General features: G+C 56.9%; 1 protein-coding gene across 4 annotated transcripts; it reads right to left on the bottom strand.

Moving 5' to 3' along the window:
• Nucleotides 1-3,931: 3,931 nt before the first annotated feature.
• On the bottom strand, nucleotides 3,932-13,414 carry DOLPP1 (dolichyldiphosphatase 1). 4 transcript variants are annotated; one of them, XM_045468281.1, is made up of 9 exons: nucleotides 13,229-13,323; nucleotides 10,536-10,602; nucleotides 9,660-9,760; nucleotides 9,360-9,444; nucleotides 9,172-9,271; nucleotides 8,843-8,941; nucleotides 8,162-8,290; nucleotides 7,637-7,726; nucleotides 3,932-5,433 (listed from the first exon to the last, which is right to left on the bottom strand). In XM_045468281.1, exons 1-9 carry the CDS (start codon nucleotides 13,244-13,246, stop codon nucleotides 5,397-5,399), a joined length of 726 nt encoding a protein of 241 aa, XP_045324237.1. In that variant the 5' UTR covers nucleotides 13,247-13,323; the 3' UTR covers nucleotides 3,932-5,396. The 4 variants fall into 4 exon arrangements, with proteins under 4 accessions (XP_045324237.1, XP_045324238.1, XP_045324239.1 ...); XM_045468282.1 differs by lacking the exon at nucleotides 10,536-10,602 and having other exon boundaries at nucleotides 13,229-13,393; XM_045468283.1 differs by lacking the exon at nucleotides 8,162-8,290 and having other exon boundaries at nucleotides 13,229-13,331.
• Nucleotides 13,415-18,034: the final 4,620 nt, after the last annotated feature.

Below are 18,034 nucleotides of genomic sequence, written 5' to 3'. Positions count from 1 at the left end.
CTCCCTGTCCCATGGGCTGTGAGTGAGACCGACTCTCCCCGAGGGCTGTGGGGCCACGTAGCCTCTGCTGTGTTGGTGTGTAGCTCACACTCAAGGCCGCCACCTTCACGAACCAACAACAGTGTGGCCAAGCAGCCTTGCTCAGCCCAGCCCAGCCCCAGGTGCTGCCAGGGGCCACCAGACTAGGTCATGCAGCTAGCCGATCAGAGCCCTGTATGTGTCCCGCCCTCCCAGGCCCAGCAGGGCCAGGGTGTCCTGCCCAAATCAAATAGGCTGTTTGTGGAGAGACGTCTCGCTCTCCGAGGGATGCTGGCTCTAAGGAAGGCGGGGGCGAAACCCTAAGAGCAGGATGCCAGGGGGGTGAGGGTGGGAAAGGCCACTGAGCCTGTGGATGAGGTGAACTGGCTGACTTGTGACAGTCACAGGACGGTGGGTCCTGTGGTTTTCTCCATTTTTCAGATAAGGAAACTGAAGCTCAGAGAGGTTAAGGTCACCAGACCACTAAATGGCAGAGCAGAGGTTTCCAGAGGAGCCCCTGTAGCCAAGCACCCAGCCCCAACAACACACCCAGTCAGACAACCCAGGACAGTGGGTGGAGAAAGAAGGAGACCATGGCTGGAAACCAGCCCAGACCCGGGCCCATAAGCTGGTGATGGAGGAAGACAGAGGGCCCCAGCCTGGGGGGCACAGGAAGGTGCCAACTGGACCAAGGCACTGGTCAAGCAGAACTAACCTATGCCAGGCACTGGGGACTGTCAGGCCTGACTGAGCCTCCTCACAGCCCCACGAGGCTGGGGACTATGTGTCCTCTTCTCTCCGAGGCTAGGAGAGGGACTCCTGTCCCTTTACCCAAAGTCCCCGGGAGCCAGAGGTGGGGCCCAGATAACGGGAGGGGGTATGGCCCAGGGCTTGGCCACTCCTCAGGACCCCAGGGCCAGCAGGGCAGGGTAATGCCAAGGGAAGGCGAACGGTAGTGCCCTCTCAGGGCCTTGAGCACGAAGACCTTTGAGAGAATTCCACAGCACACAGCCTTTGCTCTGCCGCTGGGGCGCTTAGGCTGACCCCTGGCCTCCCTGTGCCTGGTTGTCCTCGTCTATACAATGGAGGTGGTGCTCCTCCCTCTGGGGGCTCCTGGGACTCTCAGGAGCAGGTCCCGCAGCAGGAGTTGAACGATTACCTGGTAACCCGCATGGCGGCGGCAGGGGGCCCACACCCAACCCAGCCTGGGGCAGCAGGAGAGCAGGGACAGGGATCCAAGCCAAGGACAGTGCCTGGACAGATGCCCAGGACTCCAGAGGCTCAAGTGCTAAGAACTGCATGAGTCTGAATATAAGGCAAGACCTTGTTCCCCAAAAAGCTAGATCCTTCAGGAGTGAGGGTGTCCCCTTGCACTTGAGTGGTCACAGGCCTCATGCTACAGAGGCTCATTCCGTTTTCTAGAGCCAAAAAGTACCGGTTGGGGAAGACACGTTTAGCAAAGACAACCCCGAGCAGTGTCATGGGGAATGCATGAAGGTCCCCTGGCGGAACTGGTTGGTGGGGGGCAGGGGGAGATGAGGAAAGGCAAAGAAACCATGAAGATTCAGTCATTATTGCTGAGGGCGTGACCTGTGACCTCACCCTCTACGAGTGTTAGATGGGGGACAGGCAAGTATTCTAAAGGCCTCTGGACATTTGGGGAGGTAAGTGTTGGGGAGATCGCCCACTCCTACAGGATCAAGTTTTTAAATCCACCTGTTGGGATGTTACACCAAGAGGCACTTGCGTCTTGGGAAACAAATTCTGGGGACGCCATCGTGCTCTTCGCCAGCAGACCCACAGCACTGTGGGCCCCCAGGAGCCCGCAGACCCCGAGGCCAATGACACAGATGACGAACTCAGTTTTGCGGGTGGTGGTGGGTTTTTTGTGGTTCGTTTGTTTTTGCAAAATACGAGCGCAAAAGAGCAGCCCTATATTTTGTGCGATACATCATTAAATTTGAACATGCAAGACAATGAATGACTGAATGTTACTCGATTTTTTTACCTAGATCCATCCCCTAAAAGTTTGTCCACGTTGGCACGAACTTGATTTGGGCGCTCTTCACTGGGAAAGTGCAGGGACAGGAGTCTGCCAGGTGAGGTGACGGCAGGACCACCTGAGGCCCCATCCGGGGGCCAGGCTAAACACCCGGCTTTCTCCCGAGACAGAGGAGGGTGTTTTAGGAAGGTGCTGAGGAATGCGTTGAAGGGGGCCCGGTTGGGCTGGGGGTGGGGGAACCGTATGGGGAGGCTTCACTGCCTCCGGGGGGGCCTGGCCAGTGGGGGAAGGCCGACATTTCAAACATGCTTATAAAGTAGAGTCGGCGAGGCTTGGGGACCGGACTGCGGGGGACGGGGAGGAGCAGGGCTGCCCGAAGATGGGGATGGTAGGCAGAGGGGGGTCATGGGGAGGGCTGTCAAGGGGGGTGAAGGCAGTGAGTCCACCTGGGACTCAGGGAACCCAGATGTTTATTCATTTTCGAGAGAGAGAGACAGACAGAACACAAGTGGGGGAAGGGCAGGGAGAGGGAGACACAGAATCCGAAGCAGGCTCCAGCCTCCGAGCTGTCAGCACAGAGCCGGACGCAGGGCTCGAAGCCACCGACCGCAGGATCATAACCTGAGCCAAAGTCGGACGCTCAACCGACGGAGCCACCCAGGCGCCCTTTTTTAAATGTTTTTAAAATTTCATTTTAGGGGCGCCTGGGTGGCGCAGTCGGTTAAGCGTCCGACTTCAGCCAGGTCACGATCTCGCGGTCCGGGAGTTCGAGCCCCGCGTCAGGCTCTGGGCTGATGGCTCAGAGCCTGGAGCCTGTTTCCGATTCTGTGTCTCCCTCTCTCTCTGCCCCTCCCCCGTTCATGCTCTGTCTCTCTCTGTCCCAAAAATAAATAAACGTTGAAAAAAAAAATTAAAAAAAAAAAAAAATTTCATTTTAAAATCTGTCAGATCTCACTTTAGTTTCCTGTTCCCTACAGACATTTTCAAGTTTGTCTTTTATTTCCTTAAAACGGTAAAAACGATTCGGCCTGTGCCTGACCGTGCCGGTACCATTCTGGTCTGTACGGGTCTGCCTCCGTTGCCTGCTTTCCGCGGGCTCTCGGTCACGATGCCGCTTCCTTTTGCACCTGGCCACCTCGCTCTGTATCTTGTGCACCACAAATACAAAACTGTTTACATAAGTAACCCAAATCTGGGGTGAAGGTTCCTCCAGAGATTTGTTTGCTCCTGCTGCTCACCTGGGGTGAGGTCACCGTAACTGAACGTCAAGGTTCTGTGGACTCAACAGGGATCTGGCCCCAGCCTCTAAGCTCCTGTGAGGACACACAGTTCTGGTTCACCCTGACCCCGAGGGTGTCTAGTGCAGCCCTATGGCACCTCTGCTTTGTGGACCAAGGAAGGACTAGACTGCCTGCCTGGGGCCAGCCCTTGAGTTGGACTTGTACCCAGCTCACTCCCACAAGGGCCTCCGCAAACATCCGGCTCAGTTCGCAGTTAGTTCTTGCAAAGCAAGATGCTCACCCGTCCACGCGCTCAAGAAAAACAGATTAAATAGAGAGTGGAGGTGGCAGAGGCTTAGGAAGGGCACCCTTGCCCAGTCCTCAAGGGCTGTCACACAGAGGGGGAACGGGCCCGGGAGCAGGGCCAGAGCCAGCCAGGACCACACAGCGGGGCAGAGCAGGACTAAGAAATGGGGAGACTTGTAACTGAACAGCTGACTGCGAGGTCTCCTCAGACACTGGTGGGGAATGTCACAGAGGCGGTTCCGACCCCACGTTCGGGGGCTGGGAGGGACTAGAGGCCTTGGAGAGCTTATGATTTTATGGTGTTTGCCATAGCCTTGCCCCTCAGGGTCACATGTCCCCAAAGGCACCCCCAGCTTCCTCTCATGAGTTCATGTGCTCAGGCCGCCAGAGTTCAAGATTTTATTTTAAAACAATAGTAAACAATTTCATTGATTTTTCTTAAATCAAACCACCTCACACTTGGCTTGTCTCAGGCAAAAAGTAAAAAATAAAAGTAAGAAGGGAAGGGGAGGAAAACGTGGGGACTGACCAACCTTCCCCAGAAATAGGCCCCTGGTCCTGGCATCCGGAATGGCTTTTGGACACTGTCTTTACCAAATGAGAAAAGAAAGCACCGGAATATTGTGCTTCAGCAGCAGATTAGGAACCTCCACAAAGAAAAAAGGGTGGGGTGGGGGGGTGTAGAACACAGCTCCCGAGCAGCTTGGTTCAATTCTCGAAACTTCCAAAGAGTCTGGAAGCATCTCTTCTCCACAACTCCATTTGAGAGTCAGACTTCAGAGATCGGGTTCCATGCTGGACAGTGGGGATCTGGGCACCCACACCCCGGACACAGGCGTAAGGGCACCCGAGCAGGTGCCCAGGCTCTCGGGAGGGCATCAGGAAGGACAAGGGAACGTTCAGAGCACATGGAAGGAAAGGAAGGAAAGGGAAGGACAGGGACATCACGCACCCACGGCTCCACTCCCCTCACCCGGCTCCTGGTTCCTCTGCCCTCTGTTGGGGTGGAGATGAAAACTAACTGCTACTAGATGGCAGGACAAAAAAAGAGCTGTAAACAGCCTGGGTTTGCTCACCCACATGTGCAGGCTCTTTTGTCAGAAGGGGACCATTGTCTTGGGGACAGGGGACCGGAGAAAGCCCTTGTGGTGCAGGGTCGATATGGGGTAGAGAACAATGATAGCAGCCGCCAGATGCGCGCTCTCTCTGGGCCCTGCCCCCCAGACAAGGAAACACTGAACGAAGTTCTGGAATGGCATTGGTGGCACGGAGGGTGTGGGGGGGTGCTCGTCTCCTCCTGGGCCCCCAGGCCACCTCTCAGGCCCGGGGAGCGGCGGTCTGTCCCCTGGGCCCAGGGCAAAGGGCCCCGGGGAGGCTGACCTCAGCCCCTCCTCTGTGTGCAGGGCATCCAGGGCGGAGCAGATGGGCCCTTCCCGCCCCGTCCCCAAAAGCCCATCTGCCTTTGACAAAACCAAAAAATAAATAGTGTGTATTTTTCACGCCACCTGGATTTCCTGGCCCTGTGACCAGGGGTGCAAGCCCTCCTCCTCTCTACGCCACACCCCGGTGCCCATGCTGAGGGCGCTTTCCGCCTGACCAGGGGCTGGCAGCAGCACAGCGAGGGTCTCTGGCCGTGTGCCCCTTGGCAGCAGGCCCTCCAGGGTCCCGGTTGAGGGGCCGGCTCGGCCCTTTGGTCCACCTTGTTCATTAAAATTAAAAGAAGAAAAAAAAGGCTCCACTTGGTGACTTGGGTCTGTAGAGGTCTCTGCTTCAACCCTCTGTCATTCTGTCCATCCTGCAAGGCATCATGCAGGCCAGATCTGGAGGCTGGACCCAGCCACACTCACCGGTCACTGCAGTTTGGTCCCCAGCTTACGTTGTCTGTTCCTGCAAAGTGGGGGATGGGGGTCAAATGTGAGGAGGATTCCGGGGCGGGGGGGCGGGGTCAAATGAGGGGACTCCTGGCATTCAGTGACCCATGCCCTCAGCTGTCCCCTCCCTATCCACGGTCCCATCAAAATGGGTGAATGCCCACCCCGGTAGCTCCAGTGATTGACTCAAGCTGGGCCGATCAGCACCTGGGATTTGGACCCTAGAGAGGATCGGTGTCTCTGGCCCGGGACTGTGTCCCAGACATCTCGGCTCTGGAGTTCAGGAACAGAGCCAGGAGACTGCGGCAGAGGTGGGGCCCAGGACGAGAGACCTGAAGCCAGAGGGACCTGGCTGGAATACAACTAATTATGGGGATTACAGATAGGCCAGCACAAGCAGGGCTCTGTTATCAACAACTGAAACAGACAAAAGATAGCGAGTTCTCCACCTGAAGGACCGATGGATGTTATACAGGGGACTTGAGTTATTTGGTTGGAGGAAGGACTATATCCATGATGGGCCCAGCCACCTGAGGGAAGCAGGGATAGCGTCCCCCATCTTCTTCTTTTTTTTTTTTTTTTAATATTTTTTTTTTTCAACGTTTATTTATTTTGGGGACAGAGAGAGACAGAGCATGAACGGGGGAGGGGCAGAGAGAGAGGGAGACACAGAATCGGAAACAGGCTCCAGGCTCTGAGCCATCAGCCCAGAGCCCGACGCGGGGCTCGAACTCACGGACCGCGAGATCGTGACCTGGCTGAAGTCGGACGCCTAACCGACTGCGCCACCCAGGCGCCCCACGTCCCCCATCTTCTAACGGGGCTCATTGCGGCTCAGAAAGGAGAATGAATGGGCTTGACTAGAGTCCCACATAACTTTCAGAAAATGGGGGCGCCTGGGTGGCTCAGTCAGTTGAGCGTCCGACTTTGGCTCAGGTCATGATCTCGCGGTTTGTGAGTACAAGACCCGCATGAGGCTCGCTGCTGTCAACACAGTGTCCACTTCCGAGCCTCTGTCCCTCTCTCTCTCTCTCTCACACTCCCCTCCGCTGCTCACAGTCTCTCAAAATTAAAGTTAAAAAAAAATTTTTTTTTAATTCAGAAGACGAACCATGCCCACCAGACAGATCCTGCATGATGTGGCCCCAGGCTCATCCCCTGTCCCTGTCCCTTCATTCCCTGAGCTCCAGCCACATCGGCCTCTGTCTATTTGGAAGACTCACCAAGTGTCATCCTGCCTCAGAAGCTTTTCGGGTGCTGTTCTCTCAGGATCTTGTCATGGGCTCTCAGGCCCAGGGCACCGATCACACAGGTGCTTCATTCCTCCTGTCCCCCTTGCTTGCCGTGACCATCTCGCTCTGTGCTACCCAACAGCCCGGCACAGAGCAGGTGCACATGGAAATTTTGGTTGATGAAGGCAGGTGGCGGCCAGCCAGGTGGGGTGGGGCTGGGCCAGGAGGGGCCCTTCCACCAATAATGGGATTGCCTGCCCTAACCCCCTCAAATCCCCTTTCCTCATGGATCCAGGACTTTACCCTTAAGCTCATTAGGATAATTTGGACCACGATGCACCAGACAGATTTCTCAGATGCCACGACACCCTGCCCCAGCCTGCCCCCGGGCTCCTCTCGCCAGCATCCCCCAGGAAACCTCCCAGGCTTACTCTGGAGCCTGGCCTCACCTCAGCTTCCCTTCTGAGCCTGGGGAGAAACCAGGCGTTCCTCAGCCCAGCTGACACCCCACCCAGGATTTGGGGTGAGTGGAGAAGGACAGTCGAGTCAGGAGGCTCCAGAGCCCAGCTTTGCTCCCACTTGCTATGCATCCACGGGCAGCCCCTAACTTCCTATGCCTCGGTTTACCCATCTGTAGGAAAGTGTCTGGACTAAATGACCCCCAGGGGCATCCGCATTCGGCAACCCTGAGAATCTCGGCTGCCCAGCTGTCTGGTTCTGAACTGCGGAGACTACAAGCACAGCTCTGGGCCAGACAGCCTGGGTTTCTTGCCAAGCTCCCCCATCCACCATCTGCAAATCCCCAGTCAAGTGACTCCTCCTCTCTTCCTTTGAGCCTCCGTTTCTCCTCCGTAAAGTGGGCCCCAAGGGAGGTTCAATGAGGTAGTACAAGAAAAGTGCTCAGGCAAGTGCCTGGCTATTGGGGAGCCCTCCAAAACAGGGGGCCCCACTGAGTCAGGACCCAGTGACTGCTGTCCCCTGACTCACCTGGCTTCTGCCCGGGTTACCGTGTACTCAAACCAGAGTACGTTGGGAATGAGGCTCGTGTCTCGGATGAGGAAGAACTCAGAGATAGGCCTGGAGAGACAGACACCCGGAAAGCCAGGACCACATCAGGACGTGAGCCTATCACCAAACCAGACTCCCCCGCCAGTGCCTGGGGCTGGGGATGCACCCTCCCCCACTGCTCAGAGAGCCTTTGCCTGGCCTGTGACCCAGCTGCCGAGAGACCCAGACATGTCGCCAGTGTGACACTCAGGCAGAGGCACTGCCCCAAGGTGTGCATAGCCCAGCAGGCCTCAGGCTGCTTCCTAAGTCCTTGAGAGCCTAGTTGAGGACAGAAAATGGTGCCCTGGCTTCTGGGCTTGAGAAAACCCCTGGGGGAGGAGGATGCCTGGCAAGCAGGGCCTGCAGCCCAGGCCCACCAGACGCGGGGACGCTAGGGCCCTCCCAGGGGGCCCGAGGCTGGGGGCAGAGGCGGGTGGGGCAGCCACAAGGCCAGGAGGCAGTTACCAGGCTGCTATCCTAGGGAACAGCGGGGTGAGGACCTCCTGGGTGAAGACGAACCAGGCGATGGCCATGAGGCTCCCAGCAACGCCCCCATAGAGCACCTGGCTCCAGGTGTGATACAGCAGGTAGACCCTGGGCCAAGGACAGAGGGAAGTTCATGAAAGCCAGCCGGCCACAGGCCTGCACGATCTCCCAGCCTGAGTGCCGGCTTCCCAGGGACCTATGCGTGCACACGGCAGGGACGCACGCAGATGGGACAGACTCCTGCGACCACGCAGCCTCCAAGCTATTTCCAGAAGGAGGCAGGGGGTTGGACCCCAAGGGCTGCTCCCCCAACCACAGAACTGAAGGGCTGGTTCGGCTGGGATCTGCCTTCCGTTCAGCCTTCAGCTCTGAGTTTGTCTCCAAGAAGCTCCTCTGGGACACTGGGAACAGATGGCTGATGTGTACAGGTGTCCCCAGGACCTTGGGCTCAGCCCAGAGGAGAGAGCATGGACTGGGCTAGAAGGGGGAGCCGGAGTCCTAGCCCTTTAAAACCAGGGGCCTGGGACCCCCTTCCCAGCGCTGCTCTACAGGCTGTGGGACTCCGGTCCACACGGAGGTCCAACAGGGACCACAAATCCAGCCAGATCCCAGTGGGCGGGGTGGGGGTGGTGGTGGTAGGGGCTCTCCCTCCCTCCATACCTGCTATAGGAGACTAGAAAGGCCGCGGTGAGAAGACCCAGGGAGAGCACGTGCCTCCACAGCAAGTCCAGGAACCTGGCGTTGTTTGTTTGGTGCATTCTAGGAAAACAGGCCCATCAGGTGGCCTCAGCCCACAGCCTGGAGCCCAGGCCTCCCAAACAGCCCCCGGCCCCCTCCAAATACTGCTTGGACATCTCTTCCTTGGTGGCAGCTCCTCCCACCCCTGGCAGAGGCCAAGCCCCAAGGGTGTCCGAAGGGCTGAGAGTGAGTTCCTGGCAGAGCCCAGCCTGGGCCAGTTCAAGGCCACCCCGGCCAGAGCAGAAGCTTACCTTAAATACAGGAAAAGGAAGGAATAGACGGAGAAGAACCACATGAACTGGGAATGGCTGGAGGGCATCCCGTACTTGGTGCCCACTGCCTCGTGGGGGCCTGGGAGAACAGAGCAGGATGGAAGGATGTAGGCGTCGCGGTAGCATCCTGACCTGGGCGCCCCCAGACCCCACGGCCCAGGCCCTACCTCCACAGGGCCGTGGCTCCTGGATGACGTGTTTGATCAGCCAGTTGACCCCCTCGTTCAGTGCCAGGCCCCCGAGGAATGAGATCTGCCAGGAAGATATGTGGTCAGCTGGGCCTCTGTGCCTACTAGCCACCACCCAGGCCCAGAGACTGTGGCATCTGAATGAGCCTCCCAGCCCAACCAGTAAACAACCCAGAAGGTGAAGGCAGGGAAAGCAAAGTAGCTGGGATTAAACCGTGCAGAGCCCCTCCTCCCTGGCATGGGGGCAGCAGACGGCTGGGCAGGGCCGGACTCACTCACCGTGTGCAGTTCCCGCTTGAATATGATGAGGGTCACAAAACCGACAATGACAAATACAGGGCTGAGGCTCAGGTAGGCAAGGAGGTGGCCAGAGAGATCACCTGGGGGGGGGGGGGTGGCGGGCAGACAGGGAGAAGAGGATGAGCCACGCACAGTAGTCAGAAAAGGGGCCAGCACCCAGCAAGTCAAGTGAGGTCTGAGCCAGAAAGGAGGCCCCAGGAGGGCCCAGAGGGCAGGACCAGGCAGCCATGGACGCCTCAGTCAACCAGGGTACCATACCAACTCAGTCATGGGCACAAGCCCTAATGTGCATAGTTTAAAGCAGGTGCTTCACTGGCCCCATTCTGTGGATGAACAAACTGGGACCCATATGGGTTGCGTGACTTCAGCCTGGAGTCACACAGTGAGAAAGCGATGAGGTCTGGACTAAAATCCTAGCCTTGGGCCTGGTCCAGGTAGTAAACCCATCACCCAAAGCAGGAATTTTAACCCAGCCGGGTCTGAGCTAAGAGGCCAGGCCTCATATCCCAAGGCTGCCCGGCAGGCATACAAGGGCCTCTGGAACACAGTGCCGTGCTGGGGCTGCGCCAGCCTCGTCCTGGGCCTCCAGGGGAACCTGATTGTCTCTGGACCCTGCAGGCTCCCGACAGGGACCAAGTGAGGAGAGGGGCGAGGCTGCTTTGCCCAATATGGCAGCCTCTCCACTGGCAAAAAACTGGCACCTCCTACCTGCTTTTCACCCTGCTAACGGCCTGGAAAGGAGGCCATGCAAGGATCAGGAACCCTTTTGAGAGCTGAGGACACTGAAACCAAGAGACAAGAGCCACTTTCCCCTTTGGTTAATGGCAGAGCTGACAGTGAGTCCAAAGCCCTCACCATCAGAGATTGGACGCTGCGTGGCTACTCTGGGGTCAAAGGGCATGCACGGCTCATGGAGCAGTTCCTGTGGCAGTGAAAAGGGGATATTAGCATCCACATCTTACAGCTGTGTGAGCTTTGATGCGGCCAGGCCTGTGAGACACCCAGCTCAGCCCCTGGCACCCCGGACACTTCCATGTTGGGAGAACCCAGCATGGGAAATGGTCCACACCACCAGCCTGGCTTCACACAGGCAGCAGGAAGGTGCCCACGCAGGGCTGAGCTCAGAGTCCAGGTTGAAGAGATACATGCTCCCACACCTGGCCTCACATCTATCCACGGGAGGACTGGCTTGGGACTGGCATGGGGGTGGGGGATAGGCCAGCAACCTGGGTCAAAGGCTAGTGCTGCCCCAAGCCCACTAGGTGACACTGGGTGAGGCCCTCCCCTTTTCTAGGCCTTTGTCTCCTCCCTCATCTACCTGATGGCCTGGTCCCTCCCAGCTCTGAGACTCTGGGTCTCTTGGCTACCCAGCTGATGCCTGGCCGTCCCACAGCCGATGCTACCCTTGGACCCTCCCGCAGGTGCTGTAGAGACTTTGGCCTCACCACTCTGATCTAAGCCCCTCCATGGTTCCCTCTGCCCTTGGGATGAACCCCATCTCAGCTCAGCTCATCAGGCCCTGCAGTCCTCCCACCTCTGCCACAGTTCCCAGGACAGAACTCTAGTTCCCTGAATGATCCCGGCCCTGTCCCACTTCTGGACCTTTGCACACACAGGCTCCCCCAATCAAGATGCTGCCTGGGTTAATGCAACATAAATTAAGTACCCACCACAGCTGCAAAAAAAAAAAAAAAAAAGAAGAAGAAGAAGAGAGAGAGAGAGAGAGAGACGTTCCTGCCATTGCAGAGCTCTAAGTCTGTGGGGGAATCTGTAACCAGGGCATCGCTTATGATGCACTCGTTAGTATAGATATGGGGCCAGTGTTTCTCCCTCTACACAGTAGGCTCCAGGAGAGCAGGACGGGGTCTCTGCACCCTGCTCAATCCCCCAAGCCCAGTACAGCATCTGGCCCTTAACTAGGCTCAAAACTGATGCTAAACGAGTAGAGAAGGGGTGAAGGAAGCAAGGATCAGTGTGATGAGGGCACGAAAGGGGCTACAGAGGAGTCAGCAGAGGACTAGACCTCAGAGGAGGCCCCCAGACTCACCCAGGTCCCTCCTCCGGACACCCACAGTCCCTGCAAAGGGTCCCTCATCACAGCCTGTGTCATGCTGCTCATGAACACCAGGTTCCTTCTTCTCATTTGTGAGCAGAGAAGCTAATCAGAGGCCACGGAGGGGAAATAATGAAGGTACTAAGGCTTAGGCAAGTTCCTTCCCCTCTCCAGGCCTCAGTTTCCCTCATGTAAAGTGGGTTTTCTTCACAGTCCATAGAGTGCAGGGGGCATATGGGCCTGTTCATCGTTCTAAACGCAGAGCTAGCTCAGGGCCTAGCACCCAGGAGGTGCTCAGCAAATACCAGCTGAATGAATGGTGGGCATAAATGGTGGGTGGGTGGGTGGGCAGGTAGAGTCCAGTGCCTGGCAGGGCTGCCCTGCCCCCAGTATAACCCAGCATACTTAGGGTCAAAGCTCCCTGGCATCCAGCCCTGGGGCCCTCAGCAGGGTCAGGTTCTTACATCTCTGCACCAGAGAGCAGGGTGAGTAGACCCCCCCCACCCCACCCCCGTCCTGGGGCAAATCAGGGTTCCATGAGGGGCCCCCAGCCTCACCCAACACCCAATCATCCTACCCAGGGAGGGTGGGTTGGGCCTGAGGGTCCTGGGAAGACAATATTAACTGCAGTTCCATGCTGAAGGCTCATTGTGTCCCAGGCATGGCACTCAGCATTTCTCACACCTCGTGTTGTTTCTCACATCGCCACTAGAAGGAACGCACTGTGATCAGTCCCACTTTAGAGATGAACTGACTGAGGCACAGAGAGGCGCACTTGCACCAAGCCTCAGCCCGAACTTGAGCCCAGATATCTCTGATCCTAAGGCCCAAGCTCTACACCGCTCTACTAGCCTCCAGAACGGTCGCTAAAGGACCTCTCGGCTGGAAAACACTGCACTTCTAGAGATGCATCTGATTGGGAAACTCCAGAAATCAGATCCCAGGGGCCGCCTGTCCCCTCCTCCGGTTCCCTCTGTCGCGGAGCAGGGCCCTGCTCAGGGCGTGGCACAAGTACTCAAACAACGAAAAGCTTCCCGGCCTCGGTTTGCACACTCCCAGCAATGGGGAGCTTTTTGCAGCCCCAAAGCGCTGTTCGAAGGAAACAGGCACTCCCTGCACGCAGACGAGGGAGTCTGGCTTCTCTGATTCCAGGGAGGGCAGGGAAGAAGGACCCAAGTCCAGGCCAGTCAGCCTTCCCCGCCTCACGCGGACCCCAGCCCCATTACAGCCCACCCACGTCCCGGGACCCGGGGGAGCGGCCCGACGGCGCAGCCGCAGAGTGCGCGAGCGAGCCGCTCACAATTTCGCCCAGCTCATCGCCGCACCACTGCGCCTGCGCGGCGCGCGCGCCGGCCGAACCCCTCCATGGCTCACTATTTGACAGTTCCCACCTCGGTCCCCCGGCGCCCCCTCCGCGGGCTCGCGCTGGCCGGAGCGCCCGGGGCTGATGACCCGGCCCCAGGAAGGCGTCCTGCAAGGCGGCACCGCCTTTTACCTGTAGGATATTCGACATGGGTGAGGGTCACCGGCCGCCATGAAGCGGGGAGCGAGCACTGTCCGTCCGCTGCCATCTTACCCGGAGACCGGGCTTCGCCGAGCAGCCAATGGGGAGCCAGGGGGGCGGTGGTCCTGACCTATCACGCCGGGGAGGCGCCGCGTGCCCAATCGGAGGCCGATACAGGTACCGGCGCAGCCATTTAGCGTGCCGGCCCTGAGGCTGACCCGAGTGGCGAATCAGAGAGCCGGGCCCCGGAGCATGCGAGCCGACCGAGCCGGCGTCCAATCCAGGGCGAGCACAGGTAGGAGCTTGGCCAATCAGAGAAGAGGAGGGTTCCAGCACACAACAGAAAGGAGAACAGCCAATCATAAAGTGAAGCGGGCTCACGATGTGAGCAGGGCGGGCCAATCAGGCTCTAGCTTGGGGGGCGTGTTGAACTTTGGTGGGAGCTTTGGTTTGTCTGCAGAGGCTTCCCCTGCACCCCAAGCCCGGCCGAGTTTGGCGGGCGCTGGGCTCCCGTAAGAAGACATACCCGAGGCGGGGAAGCAGCCTCCGCACGTTGGGGTCAGAGCCGATCCACTTTTGCTTATGAGTAAACTGAGGCCAAAAACCCAGAAGGGACTTCTTTTTCTCTGTTTACTAGCCGGCGGCACTTCTGTTAAAAGTGTGTGGGGTGGAGGAGGGGACCCGCGGGGGCGGGGCGCACACTCCGCGCCCTAAATGCTTTACAGAATGGAAGCTTAACTGATGCTCGGCGGCGAGGATGTTTAAGTGAAGTTGAGAAAGACTCCTTTCTTTCATTCCATTAGTGAAGATGCTTTGATCCAGTTAACGTTTATTTTGCTTTAGGCATCTTGAGAGCATTTTAAACAAGAGGCCGGTTTTTCACCTACAGCTTATTTTCCCGGAAACATTCCTCTCAATGGCCACAAGGCACTGCGTAAACAGACACACCTTGCCACCCACCTTTCCGTCTCCTGTCCCCACGGTCTCTTCGGTTAGATTGAATTACTCCGGCCAAGCAAGATGCCCGGCCCTTCTTGTCTTCTGGCCTTAGTACAGGCTGTTCTGCTACCTGGAAAGCATCACCCCTTCTGCCCCACTTTGCCTAGCCAAGTCTGGCTCAGGTGTCTGTTCTCACTTAGAAGTTTCCGTGGCCAGGTGAGAGGCCCGCGCGGGGTTCACAGTCGCAACCCCTCTTCTCCCTCAGTACTGACCACACTGGACCATTATTGGTCTTGTCTGTCTTCCAGGAAGCAATGATTCTCTGACTTCATGCAGCACCAAGATCAGCTTGTAGAAATGCAGATTTCTGGGTCCCACTGGGGCCTGGGTTGATCCAGACTCCTGGGCCGGAGTCTTGGAGTCTGCATTCCTATGTACTCTGGGGGCCCTGATATAAGTACGTCTAGCCACACGTGGAGAAGCCTGGGCAACTTGAAGACAGGGCCTGTTACGGATTTGAGCCTGGCCCAGACCAGTGCTAGAAGAAATGCTTGATAAATAGCATAAGACCTTGTGACAAGAATAAAGCTGAGGGTTCCACCGACCAGAGGGGCTCAGTCTGCCACAACCGTGCGAGCCACAACCATGTGCTGAGCTGGGCTGAGTCCTGACAGGATGGTGACTCCACCCACCAGCAAGCCATGAGGGCCCACAGATGCTCTCAACTGTACTCAGCTCCCATACGGCCCAGCCTGAGTTTGTCTGGGTCAGCTGGCCCCATCTCCCTGTCACCTGCCCTCCACTCCCTCAGGCACTGCCATTATTAGCCTGTGAGAAGCAGGAGGTGTGAGGAGTGGGCTGTGAGTTTCCCAGAATAATTCTCTGGTGCAGGACAGCCATCCCGAGCCTGGCTGCTTTGCACCTCCCTGGTTGGCAGCCATTTCACTGATGAGCAAATAGGCCTAAAGACACAAAGCCCCTGAAACCCAGACCTATCTGACTCCAGAGTCCTCTTGCCTCAGGGAGAGTGTTCTGGAGGAAGTGACAAAGATGAGGAACTCTAAATTGAGAGGGAGTTGTCCAGAGTGGGATTTTCCTGGCAGAGGGAACAGTATAAGGAACTGTCCTGACCCCACAGTGTGGCTGGATGGAATGGGCAAAAGAGAGGGAGGGGGACGGGCAGCGGCGTGGCCACCTAAAACTCTGAAGATTACCACCGATGGTGAGGACAGAAGAGAGCTCTGAAGGATGGGCTGGTTATTTGATTGGGCTTTGCTTCTTTTTTTTTTTTTTTAATTTTTTTAACGTTTTATTTATTTTTGAGACAGGGAGAGACAGAGCATGAACAGGGGAGGGTCAGAGAGAGGGAGACACAGAATCTGAAACAGGCTCCAGGCTCCGAGCTGTCAGCACAGAGCCCGACGCGGGGCTCGAACTCACGGACTGCAAGATCATGACCTGAGCCGAAGTCGGCCGCTTAACCGACTGAGCCACCCAGGCGCCCCTGGGCTTTGCTTCTTTAAAAATTTTTAAAAATTAGGGGTGCTTGCATGAATCAGTCGGTTGTGTGTCCGACTTCAGCTCAGGTCATGATCTTGAGGTTTGTGGGTTCGAGCCCCACATCAGGCTCTGTGCTGACAGCTCAGAGCCTGGAGCCTGCTTCAGATTCTGTGTCTCCCTCTCTCTCTCTCTCTCTCTCTGCCCCCCCCCCCCCATGCTCAGGCTCTCTCTCTCTCAAAAACATAAACATTAAAAAAAATTTTTTAATACACTGTAACATTCATATAGGAGATTCCGAGAATTAAATGTGTACAGCTTGATGAAGTCCCATAAACTAAGCATATTTGTGTAAGCAGCCCGCAGATCAAGAACCAGGGCTCTGGGAGACCCTGACACCCTGTCTAGTCACTCCAGGGTGACACCATACATTAGGTTGGTCTGAACTTTGTGGGGTTTTTTTTTAATTTTTTAATGTTTATTTATTTTTGAGAGAGAGAGAGAGACAGAGACTGAGCGGGGGAGGGGCAGAGAGAGAGGGAGACACAGAATCTGAAGCAGGCTCCAGGCTCTGAGCTGTCGGCACAGAGCCCGACACGGGGCTTGAACCCAGGAACCGTGAGATCATGACCCGAGCCGAAGTTGGACACTTAACCGACTGAGCCACCCAGGCACCCCTGAATTTTGTACTTTCTATAAGCAGGATCCTACAGTAGGTACTTTTTGCAGGGGGCTTCCTTCACTAGCATTGCATTGGTGAGATGTATCCATGCTGTAGCCTCTAGTTATGATTTGTTCACTCTTGCCGAGCGGCATTCCATGGTGTGAACACCCCACAGTTTATTTTCCATTCGACTCTCGATGGACATTGGGGGGCGGGGGGGTCAGGTTTGGGGAGTTATGAGTAGTGCTGCTCAGAACATCCTTGTGCATATCTTTGCCGCGCCAGAGGACGCATTTCTGATGGAGACATGCGCGGGAGTCGTGGCAGGGTCCCAGAGATGGCAGAGATGGTGGGTCCAGCTGCCATGTGGACGAGAGGCTGGGCAGTGTGGATGTGCATGCTGCAGGGAGGCTCCCGGGAGGCTGCAGGAGCCACCTGCCTCCTCCCTGAGCTGAGGGGTGGACCAGTGAGGCCCCCGGTATCGCTCCCAACAAACCGGGAGGTGCTCCACTCTTGGTCACTTGCACTAACTTCACTACAGCCTGCAAAGCAGCTCTGAATGCGCCCAGTTTATAGCTGAGGACAGTGAGGCTCTTGAGTGTCACCCCCCAGCCCCCATTGGCCAGGTCACCGGGCTAGTGTGTCAGAGCCAGGATTCAAACCCAGGTCTGTCTGCTCAGCAGGACCAGGTTTGGAACCAGCCTGCATCCGATGAGCCCAACTGCTGGCTTCCTGCTCCCACTTGCCGGGAGGAGTCCTCAGGGGAGTCCTGAGACCCAGGCTCTTCCAGAGTCCCCAGGCGTCCCAGGCAGGACTGGTCTTTCTTCTGGCAGGTTGCTCACAGGGCAGTCCTCAGAGGCACAAAGTCCAGCTCTGTGCACCGTACCCCAGCCGCACTGGTTCGTGCTCGGAGTCCTTTAGGAACCTCCCCATCTCTGGGCCTGGTTCCCCAAAATGTGCTGCTGCCCTCTAGATTAGAGGTTCATCCGTTCACTTCAGAAACCCAGTTCTCAGGCAGTGCCAGACCAGGAATGGGCACATCAGGGATGAAGAATGAACACGACCAGTGGGGGGCCGCCCTCAGGAAACTCATTCCAATGAAAGCCTATGGAACTCCTGGACCCCGAAGATGCCAGTTAGAAAGACAAATGGTCTCGGGGCACCTGGCTGGCTCAGTCGATAGAGCGTGCAACTCTTGATCTTGGTGTCGTGGGCTCAAGCCCCACGTGTGGCATAGAGTTTACTTAAAAAGAGGCGGGGGAGGCGCCTGGGTGGCTCAGTTGATTAAGCATCTGACTTTTGATTTCAGCTCAGGTCATGATCTCACAGTTCGTGGGTTAGAGACCCACGTGGGGCTCTGGGCTGACAGCACGGAAGCCTGCTTGGGATTCTCTCTCCCTCGCTCTCTGCCCCTCCCCGACTCGCACAAGCTCTCTCTCTAAAATAAACAAACAAAAAAAGAGTACCTTTCCAATAACCTACCGATGTCTGACTGCCTGTGGAAACATCTACAGATCTGGCAGGCTTAGGTCTGGTCCATTCCTACCTGCTCCAGCCTTTTGCACTGGCTCTCACGGGCTCAGCCATCTACATGACTAAACCTGAGCCTGCCCTCTGCCCCCGACAGCTGGTCCAACACCCGTCTTACAGACATGGACACAGGGGCCCAGAGAGAAGTGACCTTAGCTAGATGCTGC

This window comes from Leopardus geoffroyi, chromosome D4, assembly GCF_018350155.1.
Source record: "Leopardus geoffroyi isolate Oge1 chromosome D4, O.geoffroyi_Oge1_pat1.0, whole genome shotgun sequence".
Classification (NCBI taxonomy): domain Eukaryota; kingdom Metazoa; phylum Chordata; class Mammalia; order Carnivora; family Felidae; genus Leopardus; species Leopardus geoffroyi.
This window is presented reverse-complemented; position numbering and strand designations above follow the sequence as displayed.